General features: G+C 40.1%; 1 protein-coding gene across 1 annotated transcript in view; it reads right to left on the bottom strand.

Annotated features, from left to right (window-relative positions):
- Positions 1-688: 688 nt before the first annotated feature.
- Positions 689-23,774, bottom strand: part of IVD (isovaleryl-CoA dehydrogenase) — a 53,205-nt gene continuing 30,119 nt past the window's right edge. The window contains exons 6-12 of the mRNA XM_029598539.1: positions 13,478-13,614; positions 5,194-5,290; positions 4,207-4,300; positions 3,730-3,811; positions 2,552-2,656; positions 2,334-2,406; positions 689-1,389 (exon numbers count right to left, since the gene is read on the bottom strand). Of these exons, the coding sequence (XP_029454399.1) occupies positions 1,256-1,389; positions 2,334-2,406; positions 2,552-2,656; positions 3,730-3,811; positions 4,207-4,300; positions 5,194-5,290; positions 13,478-13,614 (722 nt within the window). The 3' untranslated portion in view covers positions 689-1,255. The remainder of the gene's footprint in view (positions 1,390-2,333; positions 2,407-2,551; positions 2,657-3,729; positions 3,812-4,206; positions 4,301-5,193; positions 5,291-13,477; positions 13,615-23,774) is intronic.

Below are 23,774 nucleotides of genomic sequence, written 5' to 3'. Positions count from 1 at the left end.
ACAGACAGTAAAGAGTACTATTCACAAATAAAGCTAAGAACATCCTTTTCTATTCACTGGCACTTTTTAAAGCTTCAAGTTGCTAAGCGAGCATTCAGTCACAACATACGAGTAAAGCTCATAGCTCCAAAGTGTTACTGTGCATAAGACGACTTTTATACATACATTTCTCACTCACCCCCTCCAAAGCTTAGCAACGGAATATGAAAATACCAGGAACATAGCTCTGGTTCATCTCCACCAGGGCCCATTGAAAAGGGTTTGAGTGCCAGACAAGCACAAAATATGTCTGAAATATTTCTAAAGTTTTTCGTTGTAACATTTTTGTCTTGAAAACCAATGAACACCATTTTCTGATGTAGACTGGGAAGGGCATGTGCATAAATGGTCAAAACCTCTTTCAGGAAAATCACAAAATGAGTGAACATCACAATCAAGCACCACACAAACTGCTGTTAGAATAATAACCAGCCTGGCATTTGCATTATTATGGCAGCAGTTTCAGGGTTATTATGTTAGGATTCACCAAGCTCAAAGAAAACTAGAAGTAGATAGATACTTCTATGAGAATCTGAAATGAAGTTAAGTTCCTTCATACAGCAATAATTCACTTCCAAACTGTAGATCCCCAGGCAGAGGTTCAGGAGAAAAGGTAATCAAAATATGCAAATGAATTCTACAACAATAATTACCCTATTATATTCTCTGGTTTTAATTTCATACACAAAGTGATCAACAGCTATGCATGTGCATTAAGAAAAATATCCTTGAAACACACTACAGATTGCAAGAAGCCACTGCAGGTCTGTGTAGTCTATGTCTGCCCTCTACTGGTCTATCCTGGAAACTTGGGCTTCTTGTGTTTCTAATTGGATTTCTCAGATTCTGGCTCATTGGGTGAGAAAAAAAATCGTTTTTCTATAGATCGACAATTTTGACAATGGAAGAACTTTTCTGCTGCATATCTGAACTGTAACTGTATTGCAGCTGATTCTGTTCTTATTTGGTGAATTTCGGCTGAATTGAAAGCAATTTGTGACAAATTATATCAGATGAGGTGCACCTTCCTGGCCCAGTCAATGCATTCGTTTGCCTGACAACAGAAGGACAGCTAAAAATGCAGATTCATCTATTTGAAACGATGAGAGAGAGAAAGGTGTGGTGGTGCCGTTTGCTTCACTTATTCCTCATGTGTTCGCCATTCATGGGCTTAAGGCCTTGTGGTGCTGAGGGAGCTTCTTTTCCACAGAGGACGTTATTTATAGAGAGCATTAAAAGCTCGACCAATAACAAGTCTCCGCACTTCACTAGTTCCTGCTCCAATCTCGTACAGCTTGGCGTCACGCAAGAAGCGGCCCAAAGGGTAGTCATTAATGTAGCCATTTCCACCTGCAAACACAAGAAAAAGTGAGAAACTAACGAGCCCTGAGTTCCAGAGCTGAGGAGAGAGGATGTGGGTTTAGTCACGCTTCTACACGTACAGCAGCATGGGGGGTCTTCAATATCCACTTCTAGAGACGTTAGTTCAAATGGTGTGATGGGACCCCCCCCCCCAAAAAAAAATTGGATCTCCTATATCCCTTTAAAAAATCTATTCCTTACTTCCAACAGCTGCCATAAGCAGAGCAGAGGTCATTTGTGAAATCTGGGAGGTCAAACAGCTGCACTACATGTAGGAGACAGCACATGGCAATTTCCCTAGTTCTTTTGTAAAATTACAAGGATCATTTTCAGAGTCTCTCTTCTCATCTAGTCATGAGAATTATAATGCTAAAATTAATTAGAAGGATGGGCCATCCACTCTTTTTCAGCCGTCATGTTTCTATGAGCAGCAGCAGCAGCAGAAAATATTTTCATACACATACTGACCAACAGCTATGTGTCTGTCCATTAAGGAAAATATCCTTGAAATACAGTACAGGCCACAGGAGGCCTTGATCAACGCTCCTTGTAACTGGGTGCTTGACAATGCACAACAGGTGATGTATGATACATAGCTCGAGTATATCTCCACCTTGTAGAAGCTGCTGCCCAAGTTCCAGGAGGAAGAGCAGCTCAATTAAATAGCTTACGTGAACAGAACCAGCCTCACAAAAAGCACGGACTCTGGTGACCATTTCCACATTTCATCGCATGCTACACAATAGGAAAGTCAAAGGGAACCCTGAATTTTTGACATTTTGTGAGGAGGAGAGGAGAGGTAATCTTAAGGTTATGTACATCTCAAGCTTATTTGGAGACAATTAAGTTTTCAGCAAAGTTGCAACTACTGACACACTATTCCATGGCCTTGATATGACAACAATGTTGCTTCTCACAGCCTGTGCTCTCACCTAAACACTGAATTCCATCCAAAGCCACCTGGGTTGCACATTCTGCGGAATACAGAATTACTCCTGCACAGTCCTAGAGGAGTGAAAAACAGACAAGACACACATCACTGCCCTCTGCAAGGGTTAAAAATAAATAAATAAAATGATTCTACCTCCGATTCAGGCTCAGAAGATCACGTTCAACGTGAGCTGGAAATTACAAGATAGCATCCACTCACCTTGTTATTAACGTGTCCTTGGTCACAGGCCTTCGCCACATTATACACGTACTGCCGACACGCCATCAACCGTGTGTACATATCAGCCATCTTACCCTGCATCAGCTACGTATATTAGCAAAGAAAGGACAAATCACAATTTAAGACAGGCATTTATTATTTAAAAAGAGACATTTATAAATCACTTTCCAGCTAAAAGTTTTTAAACTCTCAAAGTGATGTAGAATTAAAATCAAAGATAAAATACGATACATAGAGCCCAAGTTCAGCTGGAAGCCCGAGTGAAAGTGACTATAGCTACATGTGAAGTAGGAGGGTCTGCTAGGTGCTGCTTCATCTCCACATCCCCAGTATACCACCTCATCAACTCTGGATTCGGTCGGTATAGCAGGAGCCGCGGGATGGGTCCTGCCATTAATGTTTAACTACCATTCTGCTCTTGCAGTCCAGCCACGCACTGTGCCATGTAAACTGATGCACAGAATTACCCAAGCCATGTGCTGATCACCGTTTCACCAAACACAGTCAAGACGATATCACGTGAAGTTAACCCTCCCTCTCCATTTCACATCACGTCAATTCCAGTTCCTATTAAAATACATTTCAATTTATCCAGAACAAATTATAAAATACCACCACAAAAATAGAGTAATGAATACAACTCCATTTCCCTGATCTAATTATCAGTTTCTCTCTCATCCCTAATTTCATTTTACTCCCTGTAGCTTCTTTGCCCCAACTCCTCTTTGGCTTTCTCTTACTTCATCCTTCCACTCCTCCCATGTCCTCCTTGTTCCATCCCTTCTCTCCCCCCCGATGCATCCCATCCTTTCTGCCAGGGGCACCTTCAAACGCCAATCCTTTCTCCATCTGTGCCCTCGTACCACATCCCTTACCCCTAACTCTACCATTTCTCCCCGTGCAGCTTCATTGTTCTGCTTTTGTCCCCAACGCTGTCCTTTCCAAATTCCACTTTTTCCCCCCTGCACCCAAAAGCTGCTTTTCTCTCCCTTTCGAATTTCTCCCCTTAGACTCTCCCTTACCTTTTGCCTGTTCCTCGTTGCACTGTGAATTCCCTCCTCCTCTGCCAATCAGCTGCTGCCTTGCTTACCACCTTCAAGCCTTCTCAATCCATTCCTCCCTCCCGGTCCCCACTCTTGCGATTTTTATTTACCCACCTGGAAGTAGCCAATTCTCTGTCCAAATGCTTCTCTCACATGCAGGTATGGAAAAGCATGGTCAATGACAGACTGCATAATTCTAAGGAACAAACACAGACAGAGAAATTAGATGGCAAAACCTGGCAAGAAAATGTGTGTGTGTGTAGGGGGAGGGGGTTATGAATGAGTGGGCAGGAGATTAATTTTAGAAATTAAATTAAATATAAATATATATATATATATATATATATATATAAAAAGACTCCGGTAACTTCTTGGTCCAATTTATTCTTTACTCTCCCCAAACATTGTGAACATTCATGAACAAAGTGAAAGGAAAACGTGTTCATGACCCCAAGAAGGCATCTTGCTCCCTTGCAGGCCCTGGAGCAGTGGCAGGAAGAATTCTCTCATTGAAGCTGGACACAAGAAATCTCTTGTCGGGAGATGGAATACAGAAGCCTTGCAGATGAACTTTGGTCAGAACACATTTACCCCAACGGTCCACCAGACAGTACCAGCCTCTCCAGATCCAGACCGCTCATCAGCACATAGACGCCTTTACTCAGCTGGCCCAACACATTCTCCTCTGAAAACAACAAAAACAGCCATTATCACTCTGTGCCAAAAACTGTCACCATCAAGGTGGAGATGAAGATGCCACTCAAAAAAAAAGGATCCGACAGCAACTCCGCAGCCCACAATGCACAGAATGTCAGGTCATTACTCTAAGGGGAATCAGGGCACGGGCTTCTGAATCCAGATATTTAAACTACTGCCCGAAAGGGACTAGTTCATTAAAGAACTAGTCCCACCTGCAGTCTGAATTACGCACATCTTTGCAGCCCTAGATGTTACAGAGATGGGGACAAAATACCTCCCCTCATTCCTGCACCATCACATTCTGAAGTAGTCTGGATGCTTTTCATAAAACACCTTACAACTGATGTTTCATGGCACTAGGAAAGCACAAGCTGAATTCTACTAGCTGGTCATAAACAAATATGACTCCCGTAGATCTATTTTTCTGAACTATTTAGTTTCTTATTATGGTTGTACAGACTGTGACCAAACTGCAAACATGTTCGCTCATAACCCGAAATACCCAAACATTAGTAACCCATGGATACACCAGTCACATTGTGCAAATGAGCCCACTCTGGGCCAGATCATGCTATTGTTAATAGCACAGAGCAGAGGTTCCCAAACCTGGCCTGGAGGACCCCCCATATTCATCGTGGATACCCTGAAAACCTGACTGGCTGGGGGTCCTCCAGGCCAGGTTTGGGAACCACTGGTGTGGTTTGGCCATGAAGCGGACACATCCCATGGCCACTAAAGCACCTTGAGTGAGGCATACACAAGACCATTCACCTCCAGACAGTCGCAGTAAGCAAGCAAGCCCCTTCCAACAGGACCTGACTTCAGGCGTGCTAGTACATCCTCCACTTCCAAGCAGCAGGCATGGGAGAGGTCACTCACCGGGAATCTTGCAGTCTTCAAAGATGAGTTCACAAGTACTGGATCCTCTCATTCCCAATTTATCTAACTTCTGGGCTGTACTGAATCCAGGTGTACCCTGTCAAAACCAAAATGTTATAAATCTTTAACTTCTATAAGACAGACTACTGAAGCAAGTCTCTAGCCCTGTGAATCAACCTATGGCTTTTGCATCTGAACAAGTGCTCAGCATCCCTAAGGAGCGAGCACGGACCTATGTACCACGACCTGAACCTAAAGTATAAACACAGCTGTTGCCAGGATTCATAAGCAGGAATGTACATAATCAGTCCTCGATGGGTAACTCTTAGATACAAATAACTTTCCAGAAATGAGAAGTATTGTGCCTGCTTTCTGATCTCATCTGGAGAGAGTTTACTGGTTAAAATCCCTATTTTAGCATTAGTTACTGAAAAGCAGCAACAGATTAGAATAGAAGCAGCTATATATAAGATGTTAAGGAAGCCACAGACAAAAAAAAAAAACAACAAAAAAACAGACATCAAGCTGGAAGAGAGATTTCTATGAGCTTCTTGGGATGTCAAACCTACTGATGGCGTAACAGCAAGCAGACGGAATTTGAAATCAACAATTAGGTTAACTCAAGTGCAAATAAATTCATTATACAGATACTTGAGCTTAAACACAATTACAATGTTCCATTGTGTACAAAACTATTTACAACTAAGAGGCATATCTATTGGGGGCATCATTTAAGTGCCTATTTATGAGCTGGTAGGAGGAGAATTTTGCTTCTTTGTGAAATTGCCAATGATTATTTACAATGAAATAGTTAAAAATATATTAATATGATGACAGGGAATGATCAACTGTGTCAAAAGGCGGCTTTCAGATCGATTAGCACCAAAATATGATTTATCTGCATCAAACCCTCCTAAGATCGAGTCAGTTAGAGAGAGTAGCAGAGTCTCCTGAAACCATATTGGTTTGGATGTAGTATGCTCTGATCTTCCAGATGATTTTCAAGCTGGGTTAATACTGCAAGAAAAGGCAAGTCTGATATTGGGCGGTAGTTGCCCCAGTCATCAAGTCTTCCAGATTTGTCTTCAGGGATCAGGTTTTATTACTGCTTGTTTTAGCACTCGTGGAACAATTCCTTCTGTGAGAGTGATTTAGTTAAATGTTGTGACTGTAGGGGTGATAACCCCATGAATTTGTTTCAAGGAACTGGAAGGAATAGGGTCTCTTGGGTGTATGGCAGGTTTAATCTTTGTGATTATTTGGGTTATTTCAAAATTTGTGACTCTTTCGAATGTGGACCACTTCATTATGCCTTTTGGGATACTGGTTGCTACTGCTGCAGGGAATTGAGCTTTTGAAGTGGTTAATTTTGTCTATAAGGATATGGCATTGTAGTTTCTGTGGATTGTGGAAGACGGGTCCTTAATTAGGTGTTTTATCATATCCTAGAGTAGTTTAGAGTTGAACATAGCTCCATGGATCTGTTTAGCATAATAGTCTTTTTGCTTTATTGGTCATAGATCAGTATTTTGTTAAGTGAGTTTTATATTTTTCTAGGAATTCATCTGATTGTCGTTTACGCCATTGTTTCTCAGATTTTCTAAGGAGCTGTTTGGCGCGTTTTACTTCTTCGTTGTACCAAGGTTTCGTTTGTTTGGAAGATATCTTCTCTCTGTTGAAAGTTTTAGTCTGGACAGGACTGAGATTATCAGCAATACTGTTTACAATTTGGTCCCAGGATTCAAATGCTGAGGTGGCATTGGATTGCTGTAGATCTTGGAACTTCTTTTCTAGTATGTATTTTGATTATAAATTGTGTGTATTGTAACCTGCTTAGCACAACTGGTTTGTTATATGTAGGAATTATGTAAAATGTTTTAAGTAAATAAATAAATTTAGGAGAAGGCCAAAAAAAAAAAAAAATCGCTGATCTCTGGCCTCAATGATGAAGATGGTGATACAGGGGGTTCTCTCGATTACTCCAGAGGGGAAAAACCCTTGTCTGTCACCTCTAAATTACTTGACTGCAGCAATTGAGTGGGATGATGAAGTATCTTGCAACAAGGGTTCTAATGACGTGTTCCTACCGATAGGCGAAAATGGGATTCCGGTCTCGGGGAACTTGGGCAGTTCTTTTACTTGACGCTTATGACGTACATTTGATATTTACTTTAATTTTCTGTCACTTATGTTTTGTTGTTGTGCCAGACTCTCTCCTGTTTGGTATTATTACTTCATTCACTTGTATGAAAGTTATCCTTCTTTTGTGTGTGTGTATATATGTATAATACCAAACAAGAGAGACTGGCACAACAAAAAAGCATAAGTGACAGAAAACATTACTTTTTCTCATTGTTCAATAAATATTGTGGCTAGGTTTACTCTTTTCTTATTGTGGTTGCAGTAATAACTTAGTTTATTTATTTATTTATTTAAATTCTTTTCTATACTGGCGTTAAGCTAGGAGCCGTCACAACGGTTAACCATGAGGCACATAAATTAATGTTGCTGAATGCGTTTAGTATAACAACTAGACAGGTGCCTGCATGTTACGGTACAAAGTTTCATAATAACTATAGGATAAGTGAGATAGATATGCTTAGATTTATTAGAACAGTTTTTAACAATGTATATAATCTACATGTTATCTGTTACTGCTTAAAAGTAAAACTATATTTTATCCTGTTACCAGATTCTATCAAGTTCAATGTTATTTACTTACTTATGTACTTATTAACCTGCCTTTTAGTTATTAACTGGTTAACCATATTATATACCTTTTCTCAAATTAACTATTTTATGTTTATTTATGTTTTATTATGTTTTCTCAAATTAACTATGTTCAATGTAAACCGTTAAATGTTCAATGTAAACCGCTAAATTTATTTATTTATTTATTTAACATTTTTCTATACCGACCTTCAAGGTTGAATACCATATCAGGTCGGTTTACATCGAACAGGGGTAGATCAGTATAACGTAACATAACATAAGGAGCAAATTTTGTGGTAAGAGACAAGAGCAGAGAAGCAAAAAGTTACATAATAACAAGGACCTTGAACTTGGAAGCTGGTTCAGCTGGAAAAAGAGAAGCCTTAAGAAGGTATTAAATTATAATAATTATAATATAATTATAATAATTATAATAAATTATATATAAATTATATATAATAAAATATATATAAATATATATATATATATATAAATTATATATAATAAATTATATAATAATTATAATAATTAAATTATAAGAAGGTACATAAATGAAGCGATAGTTACGGTTCCTTAGCGATAGTTTTGGTTCCTTGTAAACCGGGGTGATATGTATACTATACAGGAACCCCGGTATATAAATTCTTTAAATAAATAAATAAACAAACAAAGTCGTGTTGCTTAGGTGTGTTTTGTTAGTGTACAAACTACAGTATTTTTCGCTCCATAAGACGCACTTTTTTCCCCCCAAAAGTGGGGGGAAAATGTACGTGCGTCTTATGGAGCTAATATAAAAAAAAAAAAAAAACTAAACTAAAAATCTACCACCACCCCCACCCTCCTGACCCCCTCAAGACCTGCCAAAAGTCCCTGGTGGTCCAGCAGGGGTCCAGGAGCTATCTCCTGGGCTTGGGCCGTCGGCTGCCAGTAATCAAAATGGCGCCGACAGCCCTTTGCCCTTACTATGTCACTGGGGCTGACCAATGGCAGCGGTAGCCCCTGTGACATAGTAAGGGCAAAGGGCCGTCGGCTGCCAGTAATCAAAATGGCGCCGATGGCCCTTTGCCCTTACTATGTCACAGGGGCTACCGCTGCCATTGGTTGGCCCCAGTGACATAGTAAGGGCAAAGGGCCATCGGCGCCATTTTGATTACTGGCAGCCGATGGCCCAACTCCAGGAGATCGCTCCCTGACCGCTTCTGGACCCCCACTGGACCACCAGGGACTTTTGGCAGGTCTTGGGGGGTCAGGAGGGTGAGGGGTTGTTAATTAATTTAAAGGGTTGGGATGGGGTTTTTTTTTAGGGGGGAGGGTTTCCCAGAGAAAGATAAAAGTTTTCTGATCTGGGGAGTGGACCGAAATGGCCCTCCCCAGACCCGAAAACAAAATGGGGAGAAAAAAAAATGTTATGTACTCTCCTAATTTGCTCCATAAGACGCACAGACGCCTGGGGACAGAGCCAGTTTAGCACAAAATTTTTTTTTTTTTTAAATTTTCCCCCTCTAAATCCTAGGTGCGTCTTATGGTCAGGTGCGTCTTATGGAGCAAAAAATACAGTAATTGCTCTCTACAGTTCCCTGGATTCTATTCTCCATTTTCTTTGTGGCATGCTTGTTTAAAGAGCCATGTTTTTAGGCTTTTTCTGACTAGTTTGATGTCTTTTTGCAATCTGATTTCTAACGGCATGGTGTTCCATAATGAGGGCCCTACTAATGCTAGGGCTCTCTCTTACTTGCGTTAGCTTTGCTGTTTTGACTGAGGGAATAGCTAGAAGTGCTTTGTTTGCAGATCTCTTTTTTTTTTTTTTTGTCTTTGCAGTTTCCCCTTGTTTTGGGCTTTCGGTTCAGTCAGGATCAGCTTCTGTCGGACAACGACAACATGAGCCTTCACTCACAATTATTCAGGAAGTGGGGGAATTCCTCTTATTTTATATTCTTCTCCCCCAGCCACCACAAAACATGACTCCTTCCAGAATCCATCTACAGTGGACCCCAAGTCTAACCCCTAGATGTTGCCTAGTGCACAACGACAGACGCCCTCCCCATCCGCATGGCAGTGCATAGTACTATCACCAAGACACCAGGCCAGGTCCACAGATCACTACAATACACTGATCACATACTTTTGATCCAGATGAAAAATGTACTTTGCAGGAAATTACAAAATGTTTGGACAATGAAATTAATCTACATTTTTTGGCACACAGCGATACATTTATTTTGGATCTAACACCATGGGTCAGATGTATTAAACATTTTTTCCCACTTTGCATCTAAAAGGGGAAATGCTTAGCATGTCTGGCTCTGTATACCTGGGGACAGACAACTTCTTTCAAAGTGCTCTGGTTTGGCGACCAGCAGCTACCAATTCCCTGCTTCTACAGACTGTCATCCATCTCAACTGATTTCAAATACTGCAGTAGGACAAGACATGAGACTGAAACAAGCTTGTTTGCCAAAACTGGAATATGATTTCCATAAAAAGAGGCAGAGATTCAGATTTAGAGACGTAGGGAACAATATTATTTTATTTACTCATATTCCATTTCATCCAACAAATTTGCCTCTTGATTACCTTTTCAGTTAATAGGAAAGCTGTCTAAATGAAAGAAAAAAAGATAAAGGATCCAAGGACACAAATTAACATTCATTGCCACCTTTAATCCATTTTGGACTTAGCCGGCTAACCTAATTCCACCCCGGAATGCCCCTACATTATCTGGCTAAAGTTAATTACATATGTTTATTGATTGTGTACCTAAGTTGGAACCCACTGAGATTGGCAGATCAACGGGATTTAAATTGTCTAAATAAATGTAGCCAATGAATTATCTGGTTAAACTTTAGCCAGATAAGTGGCAAAAATAGTCAAGTCTGCATTTAGCTGGAAAACTCCAAAGCAATCGGGTTAAATGCCACTAAATATGAACCTCAAGAATTCAATAGCTAGGCATTTCACTGATGGACACGGTGGTGATCTGTCAACATTTCCATTCTCTGGACTGGTGAAAATCATGTATTTAGATATAGGAGATGATCAATTATACCTATTATTACAGGGACATTTTGGACATACATTTCAGGCACGGACACCAAAAAGAATGAATGTAAATATGGTTTTTACACCCTTTTTTTGTAGTTCTCTAATTGGCAAATTGAATTTATGATGATTGCTTAAAATGTGTCTTGTAGTAACTAGTGGAGTACAGAACTGGATATTAATGTAATTGGTTTAGTGCAACAGTACTGAATTAATGTTTGAGCATATAGTTTGTGAATAGTTCCGTAATGACATGGCAGATGACAGTAGATAAAGACCAAATGGTCCATCCTGTCTGCCCAGCTGTCTTCCTCTTCCACAGGAAACTTCCTCTCTGGTTTAATTAGAATAAATGTTTTCTTTAAAATTCTAATATATTTTATAGAATAACTGTATTAATAAAAATTAAAGTCTAATTTGTAATTAATGATGTTGCCTTTATAACCAGAAAAACTGAAGAAATAGGTTTCAAAAAGCCATCTGTTCAGTCGTGTGTTTATTACAGTATTACATTTAAGGTCATTTTCAGTTTAAGGAATTTTTTAATATTGTACTCTATACATTTTGCATAATGAAGATGATTTGGTTATTGAATAAGACGACATTGGTAAATATTTAAGAGATTACTAGAGTAATATAACAGGAATCCATCTCTCAACTAAGCCTGCTGGAATGGCTCTGGGGTGAGCAATAATCCTGATCTGCTCAAGACAAGTTTTTATTGTTTCAAATGGAGGTAAAGTGACGTTTTTTTTTGTTTGGGGTTGTTTTTGTTTTTTTTAAATGGCTTTAGTGTCTTTTCTTTCCAGTTCTTTGGATTGTTCTTTGCTAGGGAGAGCATCTCTGCTCAGAACGTCAATATGAATTCCAGCTTTGAGGTGGCTGAGAGCCTAAGAAGATCAGACTACATTTCTGTGCCCAGTCGCTGTCAAACTTAGAGGGATAACCGAAACCCCCAGAATGGAGAACAACTCCATGGAGGCAGAGAGCGTGCACTTTTGGTCACAGGAAACAGATGCTCCAGTTGAGGGCATTTAGGTTGGGAGAGGAGAACAGGAACATCTCAAGTTTCCTGCGGCCAAAAGTACACACCCTAAGGAAGCTGCGCATGCCTGCAGCCATATCTGAGAAGAGTGGTTTTTAGTCTGGCAATTTTACCAATTTAAAAATTGCCCTCAGAGTTCAATGACTGAGAGGGGTGAGTGGGAATGGAAGCGAGGGGCTGAGTGGGAAGATGAGTGACAGAGGGAAGGGAAGAAGGTGAGCGAGAGGGAAGGGAGTAAAAGGGAGGGAGAAAGAAGAAGAGAGAGAGAGTAGAAGCGTGTATATGAGAAAAGGAGGAAGATTGTGTGTACCCTGCTTTCCTTCCCCCTACTAATCCTACAATCTCAGGGTGACTGGAAATGAAAAGTTTCCAGGTTATAGGGGAGGGTTTATCCATATCAGTTTTAATTATTGGGTGTTTGATATGTCTGTTTTGAAATATTTGATTGATTTGGGGGAAAATGTTTAAAGTATTTTTAACCTTTATTCTTCTTGATTATTAGGTGTTCTATTTGTCATCTGTTTTGAAATATGCTTTATATTAGTATGGTTTCCTCACTTATCATGTATTTATATTTCTTGACTTTGTTTTATGAGGAATGGTGATATTTCTGTTCTTGTATTATTGCCCTGAATAGGAGTCTGGCTTTTAGTAGTTTCTAGTCCAGTTTTTGTCAGCACCTTACTATTTATACTTACGGCCTGCATTTGGACTGAGGTGAGGTAGTCTGCTAGCTGGGATGGATTGAAGTTTTTTCTGATTTTGGTAGAGGCTGGGAATCCATGATTGAAGGGGCTCCTTGGGTGCTTCAAATGATGGCTCTTAAGCCTGCTGGATAGTGAAATGTCTGCAGCAAGTGCTGGGGATTTGATTGCTGTGTTAAGGAGCTCCAAGAGAGACCTACCCCGTCCCGACCCATCCTCCGGCCCTCAATAACTTGTAATGTGGCCCCAGCATAAAAAATAAAAAAGTCTGTCTACCCCTGCTCTACAGGGCAAACAGATTCTACAAAAATCTAACCTGTATGTCCCATTTTCTAGTTAAACTACTGGCAGAAGATCACTGTAGCAAAATAGTGTCCATAAGTGTATGCGTGCTTCTTTATTTAAAACTTTTATATACCGATATTAGTGGACAACATCATACCGGTTTACAGTGAAATTAAAAGGCTGGAAAGTACAAAGAACAGAGGAGGGGAGGGGGATGAACGATAGAGGCGATAAATAGGAGAGGTGCAGAAAATTAAGAAAGAGAGCGAGCGAGAACATCCAAATCGGAGTATGATCTCCAAGTCTCAAGAAAGACAAAAAGCAGCTGCTGTACTTCAATAAACCCCAGTCAATTTATCCTTTAACACCAATGCCCTATTAGCAATTAAAATATTTAGAGGACAAAAGCATAAATGAGGGATTATTGTAAAGCGGTCAGCACTGACTGGCAACATGCAGAGGGTAGATATCTCCTTATATCAATGAAACAGAGACCCACCTTTTCTACAATAAAAGCCGTTATACCATGGGATGCGGGGTTTGCATGTGGATCTGTTTTGGCATACACAATCAAAATATCAGCATCTGACCCATTGGTGATCCAGAACTTGTTCCCATTCAGAACGTAGTGATCTCCTGAGGATACAGAATATACGGCCTATAATTCACCACATGCAGAGTAACCACGGAAAGTCTACACCCCCTTGAACATTTTTCCCCCCAAAATTTTATGTCAGTGCGTCAGGCCTGCATGCATTTAAATAAGGATTTTTTTTCACTCATCAATACACCACATTCTACACCTTTTAGGCCCAAAAATGTTTTTGTTGGGGGACAAAGTACATATAGATCCAAAAAACAAAACAGAAATCCAATTGGATAAGTTTCCATCCCCTTGACTCTGTGCTTAGTAGAAGCACTTTTAGCCGCAATTACAGTTGTGAGTTTTTTGGGATAGGTTCCCACCTACTTTGCACATCTAGATTTGTCAATATTCGACCATACTTTATAAAATGTCTAGGTCCTTGCGGGAGCATTGACTGACAGAAATTTTCGAGTCCTGCCACACATTTTCTATTGAATTGAGGTGGAAGCTCTGTCTGGGTCAATCCTGGGTATTTGCTTTTTTATTCGTTAGCCATTCCAGTGTAGCTCTGGATTGCTCTCATGCTGAAGGATGAACTTCCATCCCCAGTTTCAGTTTTCTTGCAGAGGGCAGCAGGTTTTCCTCACAGCCTTTTCTATACTTTTCTCCATTCATTGCCCCTTCTTATCCTGGACAGCAGCGCCAGACCCTGGCGATAAGAAAGATGCTCATAATATGATGCTATCACCACCATGCTTCATACTAGAGATTGTGCTTTCTAGGTAATGTGCTGTGTTGGGTTTGCACCAAATGCAGCACTTTATATTCAGGCTAAAAAGTCCTATTTTAATTTCATCAGACCACAAAACGTTTTGCCGCATGGATACAAGATCCCAAGTCTTCCTTTGAATACTTCAAATTGAATTCAAGGTGGTCTCTCTTGAATATTGGCTTCCTCCTTGCCATCCTACTATACAGGCCAGATTTGTAGAAGGTTTGGGATATTGTCACATGTACACTTTGACCAGTCTTGGCCATGAAAGCCTGTAGTTCTTTCAAAACTTCCATTGCCTCTTGGTTGCCTCCCTAACCAGTCTCCTCCTTTTTCAGTCACTCAGAACAGAGGGACAGCCTCATCTAGGCAAGGTCTTGGTGGTACCATACACCTTCTACTATTTTTTTTCCATCTTATTTATTGGACATTTCAGAAGCATTACAAAAATCGATAAGCAAGCACATTAAAGTATGTTCAAAGATAATTGTATGCATTAATGCAACACGGAAATAGGGATAATCTAGTAACACACGAAAAACAAAGCACTTTGTGCTTGGAAATTTGAACATTCTCAAGAACCTGCTTCAATAAACCGCTCCCAAATCCAACCCATCCCATTCCTCCCCCCAATTTGGGTTTACCAATTAAAAATAGACTAATATCCAGAAATGAGTATGCAAAGCCAGGTAATTGTACAATCTTTGTCTGAAGCATACCAAAAGAAGCAGAGGTCCAATTCTTACATCAAAGTAGAAAGAAGAGAGTGTGAGAGATATAATAATAAAGGACTTTGTATTATAGGTTAGAGCCAAATAATATAAACTGGGCAAATAGCGAGAAAAGCGTATTGAGAGCTCTACACATCCGGTATTATCTTTCTAATGGTAGGAGAAAGGAAGGCATAGAAGGGTCTCCAAATGTCTACCATAGCACGAAAACGTTTGGAAGTGCCAGCCCTCGCAGTGAGATATTCAAAAGTGAATAGTTTTACCATTCTACAAAACTAGAGATCCGGGGAAGGGTAGTCAGTGCTAGTCCATCTTTGTTCTGGAGTTCTTCTGATAGCTCCTTAGAGCTCATGGTTGGGTCTTTGCTTTGAAATGCACTACCCAGCAGAGATAACCAACAGGAAATCCTGTCATCATGTGAATAAACAATTAATTTAAACACAGGCGGGTCAATTCACTTATTGTGCGCTTTTGAAGGCAACTGAATAATTAAAGTTCTGATGTAGCCAAATTGTTATAGAAGTACAAGGGGAGTGAATATTTATACAATCAAGCCATTCCATGTTTTTAGTTCTATTTCATGTCTAAGGAATTCTGGAATATATTTTTCACTTGGCAATTGTGGGGTAGGATGTGTTGATACATGGAACAAATGTTGTTTCAATGCATTTTACTTTCAGGCTATAAGGCAACAAAAGGTGAATATTCCTGAAGGGGGTGTAGACTTGCTATAGTGTTAGTATTGTGTTTGTATACATTAAATTGTATACATATACACACAAATTATAGGCTGCCATCTGAACTTAAATACAATAGATTCCGAGGGTACAAAATGCAAGCAGGCAGGTCCTAGACTTGAAAATCCCATTTGGAAAGTGAGTTCTCCCTAAAATTGCAGGTCAGAAACCTCAGAATCATGTTGGACTCAGAACTAAACTATGCTTCCCTATATTCAAACAATGCTTAAAAGCCATTTCTCCTGCTTGCACCAATTATGAAAACTCTGCCCTTTCACTGAAAAGGTGAGCTTAGTCAGAAAAGTCCATGACAACAACCTCAAGGCTGGAATTGCTGTAATGCTCTTTAGAAATGACTGACAGATAAGGGTCTTCACCAACTCCAGCTAATTCAGGACATTGCAGCTGAATGCTAGAGGAATGCAAGCATGAGGACTATATCACACCCATTCTACAAAAACTGCATCAATACCCTACAGCAGGAGTGGCCAGCTCCAGTCCTCAAGAGTCCTAGACATGTCTGGTTTTCAGGGATCATCAATGAATATGCATGAGGTATAGATCTGCATGCACTGCTTCAAAGGCAACTATTTCAAGGTGGATTAAAACATCCATTGTTTCTGCTTATTTGTTACAGGGTAAAGAAACTACAAAGGTGATAAATGCTTGCTCAACCCGAACATAAGCTTCAATGTATTCAAAGTAGGTATCCTGGAAACCAGACCTGTTTGTGGCTCCTGAGGACAGAGTTTGCCACCCCTATCCTACTGGGCCACATTCAAAACCCTGACTCGGATCTTGAAGGTCCTCAGAGAAAATGAGCCCAGCTATCTCAAGAGACAGGTTGTCCTTCTACATGCCTACCAGACTGCTAAAATGTCCTCCCCTCAGTGGTTCCATAATCACACCGTCGATAAAAGAAATCAAAAGACTGGATAGTTGTCAACGAAACTTCTCAGGAGCAGCACCTGCCTGCAGGAATGCTCTCCCATTCCAGAAAGCAGGTGAAAGCCTGGATTTTCTGCCAAACCTTTAATAGTAGCTATCATTGACTGGCTAACTTCCATTTCTTCCCTGGCTGGTATAACCTGCTTTAGTTACTGAGCTGTTATTATAGATATTAGGATTCATTACTCACCTTTTTGAATAGCAAATTCACCTATGATGGGGCACAACAGCTTAAATAAACCACCCATTAAGCAAAGAAGCATAAGAAAGGTCTAAACTTGAATAAATAGACAACAGTTCAGTAAGGAGAAATTAAGACTTACCTGATAATTTCCTTTCCTTTACTTATGCTCCACCAGTCAAGAACATGCGGGTAATATCCCCTATTCAGCACCTGGAGGTAGAGCTGTTTATTCTTTTTTGATGACATCACATATGTATGTCATATGTGGAACCTCCACAGCCAGTATACTTCGTCAAAGCTAACAAAATTATGGCCATAAGATCCTATTAAATCAGTTAAAGATAATTTTTAACCTATAAAAGCCTTCATAAAAGATAAAATACTTAATGCAAACATAATGCTGACTAAACATGCAATAAGAACATAAAAAATTGCCATGCTGGGTCAGACCAAGGGTCCATCAAGCCCAGCATCCTGTTTCCAACAGAGGCCAAACCAGGCCACAAGAACCTGGCAATTACCCAAACACTAAGAAGATCCCATGCTACTGATGCAATTAATAGCAGTGGCTAATGGCTATTCCCTAAGTAAACTTGATTAATAGCCGTTAATGGACTTCTCCTCAAATAACTTATCCAAACCTTTTTTGAACCCAGCTACACTAATTGCACTAACCACATCCTCTGGCAACAAATTCCAGAGCTTTATTGTGCTTTGAGTGAAAAAGAATTTTCTCCGATTAGTCTTAAATGTGCTACTTGCTAACTTCATGGAATGCCCCCTAGTCCTTCTATTATTCGAAAGTGTAAATAACCGATTCACATCTACTTGTTCAAGACCTCTCATGATCTTAAAACACATGCACTCACATCAGAAAGGAGAGTGTTCAATGAACTTCAATATTGCTAAAATAAACAGGCATAATCATCAAGACTCCTGTTTCATTTTTTTTTTAATGATATTAATGGCGGCTTGAAAATGTTTCTTTCTGGGTGGGCTTCTTCACTGTTGGAGCATAAGTAAAGGAAAGGAAGTTACCAGGTAAGTCAATTTCTCCTTCCTTGTCCTATGTTACACCAGTCCAGAATACATGGGAAGTCCATATTCTAAGGGCAGGTAGACTTTAAACTCACTTTTACGATAGTCGCAGTAAAAGTGGCATCTTGCTTGGCGACAATGTCTAACCTATGTTTTATGAGTGTACTTAATATAGTCCAAGTAACTGCCTTTCAAATATCGACAGGATTAACCACGCCCAATTCAGTCCAAGAAGAAGCTTGTGTTCAGGTTCAGCGAGCATTTAACACTTTTGTAGATTCTTTAACCTATAACTAATAAACAGAAGCAATGGATGTTTTAATCCACCTTGAAATAGTTGCCTTTGAAGCAGCTTCACCCTTTGGTGGGCCACCAAAAAGCACAAACAATCTTTCTGACTGAAGAAAATCTTTTGTAAACTGCAAGTATCTCAAAAGACATCATCTCTTTACATCCAAGAAATGTAAAACCTCCATTGATCCTTTATAGTCTGACTTATTAAACAAAGGCAAAATGATTTTAGGATTCAAATTAAAAACAGAAACCAACTTCAGCAAAAAAGGATGGTACTGGTCTCAGGATTACTCACTCTCTATTGAGACTCAGAAATTCATCTTACCAAAGTAATCAATACCAGGAAAACTGTCTTCAAAGTTAGATCCTTCAGAGTCATCTGCTCAAGAGGCTCAAAAGGAGCCACCATCAGGGAAGGCAATACCAAATTTAGATCCCACCAAGGAACTTCTGGCCTAACTAGGGGCTTTATACGCTTTATTCCCTGAAGAAAATGAGAAATATCCTTATAAGAAGCTAAAGATAAGCTTTTAACTCTCTCCCATAAACAGGCAATCACTGCGAATTGAACCTTTAGAGAATTAAACGCTAAGCCGTTGTCGAGCCGCCTTTGTAAAAAGGTCCGAATATTGCCAATCTGAGAGCACCAAGGGAAGCAATGGATCTCCTTGCAATATGATTCAAAACATCTCCATATTCTCACAAACCAATGAAGTAGATAATTTCTTTGAATTTAACATGGTTTTATTAACTGAGGGAGCATAACCCTTCTTAGCTAGCTTCTTCCTATCAAGAGCCATGCCATCAGCGAGTATGAAGAGGGGTCTTCTATCAAGATTGGTCCCTGATGAAGCAAACCCCTGCTTACTGGCAAATGTAATACTGTGTCTACTAATAGCTTGCTTAGATCTGCATAAGCTGACATAAGCTTTCTCCTTCTCTATTTTCCTTATTATACGACTTAACGGCCAAGGGGGAAAGACATACAGCATGACCTCCTTTGGCCAACTTTGAACTAGCACATCTAAAGCCTTTCTGCCATATTCCTTTCGGCAGTTGAAAAACCTCAGATTCTGAGTTCTGCTTTACCACCATTAAGACTATCAGCAGGTCTCCCCATCTCTATACTATCATTTGGAGCTCCCAAAGACTTAGTTCCCACTCTTCTGCATCTATTATGTTCCTGCTTAGATAACCTGTCTGGACATTTTCCTGTCCTGCAGTATGCAGGGCGGAGAGTTGAAACAGATTCTTCTCTGCCCACAGAAAGAGAAGATCCATCTCTTTTGCTATACCCGTTCTGCGGATACCTCCTTGCTTGTTTATATGTGCTACTGCCATGGAACTATCACTTAGAACTTGCACTGCATTTCCTTTGTTTACATTTTGGAAGTGCATTAATGCTGATCTGATTGCTCTTATTTCTAAACTATTTTTGACTAAAGCCTTTCTGTTGGACACCATTGGCCCTTGGCATAATGATTTTGGCAATGAGCTCATAACCTATTAAGCTGTCATCTGTCATAATGATGATCCAATCCAGGCCCTCCAAAGGTGTACCCCTTTGAAAATTTACAGCATTGGTCCACCAAATTAAGCTTGCCTTTGTCTTCCGTGTAAGCAGAAGGTGAATCTCGTAGCCCAGCGACTGTGCCTTCCACCGGGAAAGCAGAGCCAACTGAAGTTCTCTCACGTGAGCCCTTGCCACGGTACTAAATCTAGAGTTGAGGCCAATGTGCCCAGAAGCTGGAGATATGCCCATGCTGATGGTGCCTGCTCTCTAAAAAATTGATTCACTTGCGTTATTATCTTTAAGACCCTCTTTGCTGTTAAGGTCACTAGACCTAGAGTGTTAAATTGGGCTCCCAAATGTTCTATATCCTGAAAAGGCTTCTGACTTTTTCCAAAATTGACTATCCATTCCAATCTCCTGAAAAAAGAAACTACTGTCACACCCTTGGAGTATGTCTTGCTTCAGATCAACCAATCATCTAAATATGGATGTACACAGATCTCTCGTTTCCTTCAAAAGACGGCCACTACCACCATCACCTTAGTAAAGGTTCTTGGAGTTGATGCTAATCTGAAAGGCAGAGCCCTGAATTAGTAATGTTCTCCTGAAATACAAGATTGAAGTCTAGATGTTTTCTCTCATAGAAATGTGGAAATATGCCTCTTGCATATCCAGAAATGTTAAAAAATTCCCCCCTTTTTTTTTTTTTTTTTTTACTGAAGATATCACTGATCTGAGTCCCATATGGAATCGTAGAACATAAAAACTTCTGTTCACACCTTTTGGATGGCAGTTACCTGCCTTTTTTGGGGAGGACAAAATAGATTGAATAGCATCCTTTTCATTGCTTGGTGAAAGGAACTGGGCATATTATAGCCTGTAAACTTAGCAACTTGCTGAGGGTAGAATGAATTGCCTTCAGCTTTCATGGGGCATGGGCTAGTGATATCACAAACCTTTCTCTCACTGGGAACTGAAAATCCTAGAAGTAGTCATTTTGAATAATATCTAGGACTCACTGATCTATTATAATATGATCCACTCCTTGAAAAAAAGATCTTGCAGCCTGCCTCCTATTGGAGTAATTAAGGTGTGAATCCCCTGGGCCTCATTGTGAGGACTGGGTTGATGCAGAAGGCCGTGCTGAATCCCCATGTGGTCTTCTAGCCCCTCAAAAGGACTAAGACCTTCCCTTTCCTTTAGCTTACTATTGAGGTAACTGCTTAGTTGGCCTAAATCTCTGAGTCACTATACTGATTCCGCCCTCATTTATTCTATTTATTTATTTATTTAAAATACTTTTATTCTGCAACCTCCATAAGATATTTGGTGCGGATTACAATATAACAATCATAAAACTAAAAACAAACATATACAAACAAAATAAAACATAACCAAATATATTATGTTATTGCAACAATTTTTAAAAGAAACACACACTTCAGCCAAAAGTGGCCTCGAAAAATACTGCCTTCATCGCCTTTCTAAAAATGTTAAAATCCTTTAACTGTCTCACTTCTGCTGGGAGTTTATTCCATTCATTAGATGCAACAGCGGAGAAAACACGTCCTCTGGTTTTGACCCATTTAAACATTTTGACTGACGGAACATCCAACAATTGTAAGTGCTTAGATCTAAGCTCATGCCGGGGTATAAGATCTTATGAGATCACGTAATATACAATGGGAAAAATTATGCACGAGTTTACATTAAATTTAGGTTATTTGTTGTATTTATTTCTATGATATTGTTTAATAGTTCAAATGGTTCTGTACTGCTACCCATCTGTTAAGTACTGTTCTTTCTAATGCTCTGTTACAAGATACTGTACACTTTTGTAAACCGTTATGATGGCTCAACCGAATAACGGTATATAAAACTCATCAAATAAATAAATAAATAAATAAATGTAATTCTCTTAGCACCAGGGATATATGCATTTTTTTTGGAATCCCTGTTAAAACTCGCGCAGCCAAATTTTGTATTAACTGCATTACATGCAACAACCTATCTGGAAGCCCAATATAAAGAGTACTACAGTAATCCAAATGACTAAGTACTACGGCTTGTAGCACTGTTCTAAAAAAATATTGGAGGTAAAAAACACTCTCAATGGTCGAAGCATCTTAAGTTTATAAAAAGCTGTCTTCATAACATGACAAATTTGTTGCTTCATAGATAATTGGGAATCCAAAATAACTCCCAAACTCATTCTCCGATTGCACTGGCACTGAAAGAACACTGGATATCCACACTTGGCTCTTGATCTTTGATTCAGCATCCTTTCCTATCCATAGGATCTTGGTTTTACTCATATTTAAAAATAAACAAAAAGGTAACCAACCATACTTGCAGCTTTTAAACAAATTCTTGTAAATCTATCTTCAGGGATTTCTCCCTTATTTATTTTTTATTTATTTAGATATTTTATATACCGTCCTTTCATGTAAAGATCACAACGGTTTACAAAAGTTACATTCATAGCTTAGAATTAGATTGCAAAAAAAAAAAAAAAAAACCCAACAAAAATCCTGAATGTCATCTGCATATAAAAAAAATTTGATATTCAAAGACTGAAAAACAGCTCCTATGGGTGCCAGATAAAGATTAAAAAGCATCGATGATCAAGCTGAACCTTGCGGCACACCCCACTTAATTTCATACCAAGCAGTGTTGTGTTCCAATTTGAATCCTTTGTTCCCTTTCAGTCAAATAAGATTGAAACCAATTTAAGACAGTGCCTCCCATATCCATCGAATGCAAAGTATTCAACAGAATATCATGATGGAGGGTGTCAAACGCCGCAGACAAATCTAGCCGGATCAAAATGCCAGATCCACCTTGATCAAGACAGCCTTATCCCTTTGGAAGCTTATGAGATTTGGCCTCTCCCAGGCTTTTCACCAACCTGTCTAATTCTTTTCCAAAAAAGTAATTGCCTCTAAAAGGCAATCTACTCAAGTGTGATGTGGAGAGAGAGTCTGCTTCCCAATTATGGAGTCAAAGAAGTCCTGTAGTTCCTACAGAAGGGGCTAAGGACTTTGCCAAAATCCTAATAAATGTTATACAAACCCATCTGCCAGATATGCAGTTGCTGATTTCAGCTTAGCAGAGTCATCCTCCTCTGACAGATGCTGAAGCCAGTGCAGCTACACAGCTATCATAAATGGCTGCCTGAAGCATTTTATAGAATTTGCTGAAAAAGTATGCTTTAGAATTAATTATTTCTATCCCAAGTATCCTTTAAGGCAGTTCCCCCCCCCCCCCCCCCCCCCCAAAGGAATTGCGGTCTTTCTGGCCCCGACTACTACCATCACATCCACTTTTGGTAATTGAAATAAGCGTTTCTGAGATTCCAATGGTAAAGGATATAGGGGTACATTTTAAAAACAGTGCGCGAACAAAAGTATGCCGGATTTGTATAAGATATGCGCGTAGCTGCGCGTATCTTATAAAATCTGGGGTTGGCGCACGCAAGGGGGTGCACATTTGTGCAACTTGCGCACGCCAAGCCCTGCGCGCGCTGCCCGTTCCCTCCGAGGCCGCTCCGAAATCGGAGGGAACTTTCCTTCCACCCCCCCCCGCACCTTCCCCTCCCTTATCCACCCCCCCAGCCCTATCTAACCCCCCCACCTTTATTGCACAAGTTACGCCTGCTTGAAGCAGGCGTAACTCGTGCGTGCTGATGGCCTGTTGCCGCGCCATCACCCAACCCGGGGGCTGGTCCGGAGGCCTCGGTCACGTCCCCTGGCCGGCACCACGCCCCCAGGAACGCCCCGAATGTCGTGCCGCCCGCCGACACGCCCCCCTAGCAAAGCCCCGGGACTTACGTGCGTCCCGGGGCGTGCGCAGGGTTTTGGGTTTTTTTTGGTTGTTTTTTTCTTTTAAGGGTTAAGCGCTTAACTTAAGCGTGTAACCTTTTTAAAATCCGGCCCATAGTTTGCTAAAGACCCTTTGGTGTCTATATCCTGCTTCTGCTGCTTCCCATTCAGA

Source organism: Rhinatrema bivittatum, chromosome 4 (assembly GCF_901001135.1).
Source record: "Rhinatrema bivittatum chromosome 4, aRhiBiv1.1, whole genome shotgun sequence".
NCBI classification, from domain to species: Eukaryota; Metazoa; Chordata; class Amphibia; order Gymnophiona; family Rhinatrematidae; genus Rhinatrema; species Rhinatrema bivittatum.
This window is presented reverse-complemented; position numbering and strand designations above follow the sequence as displayed.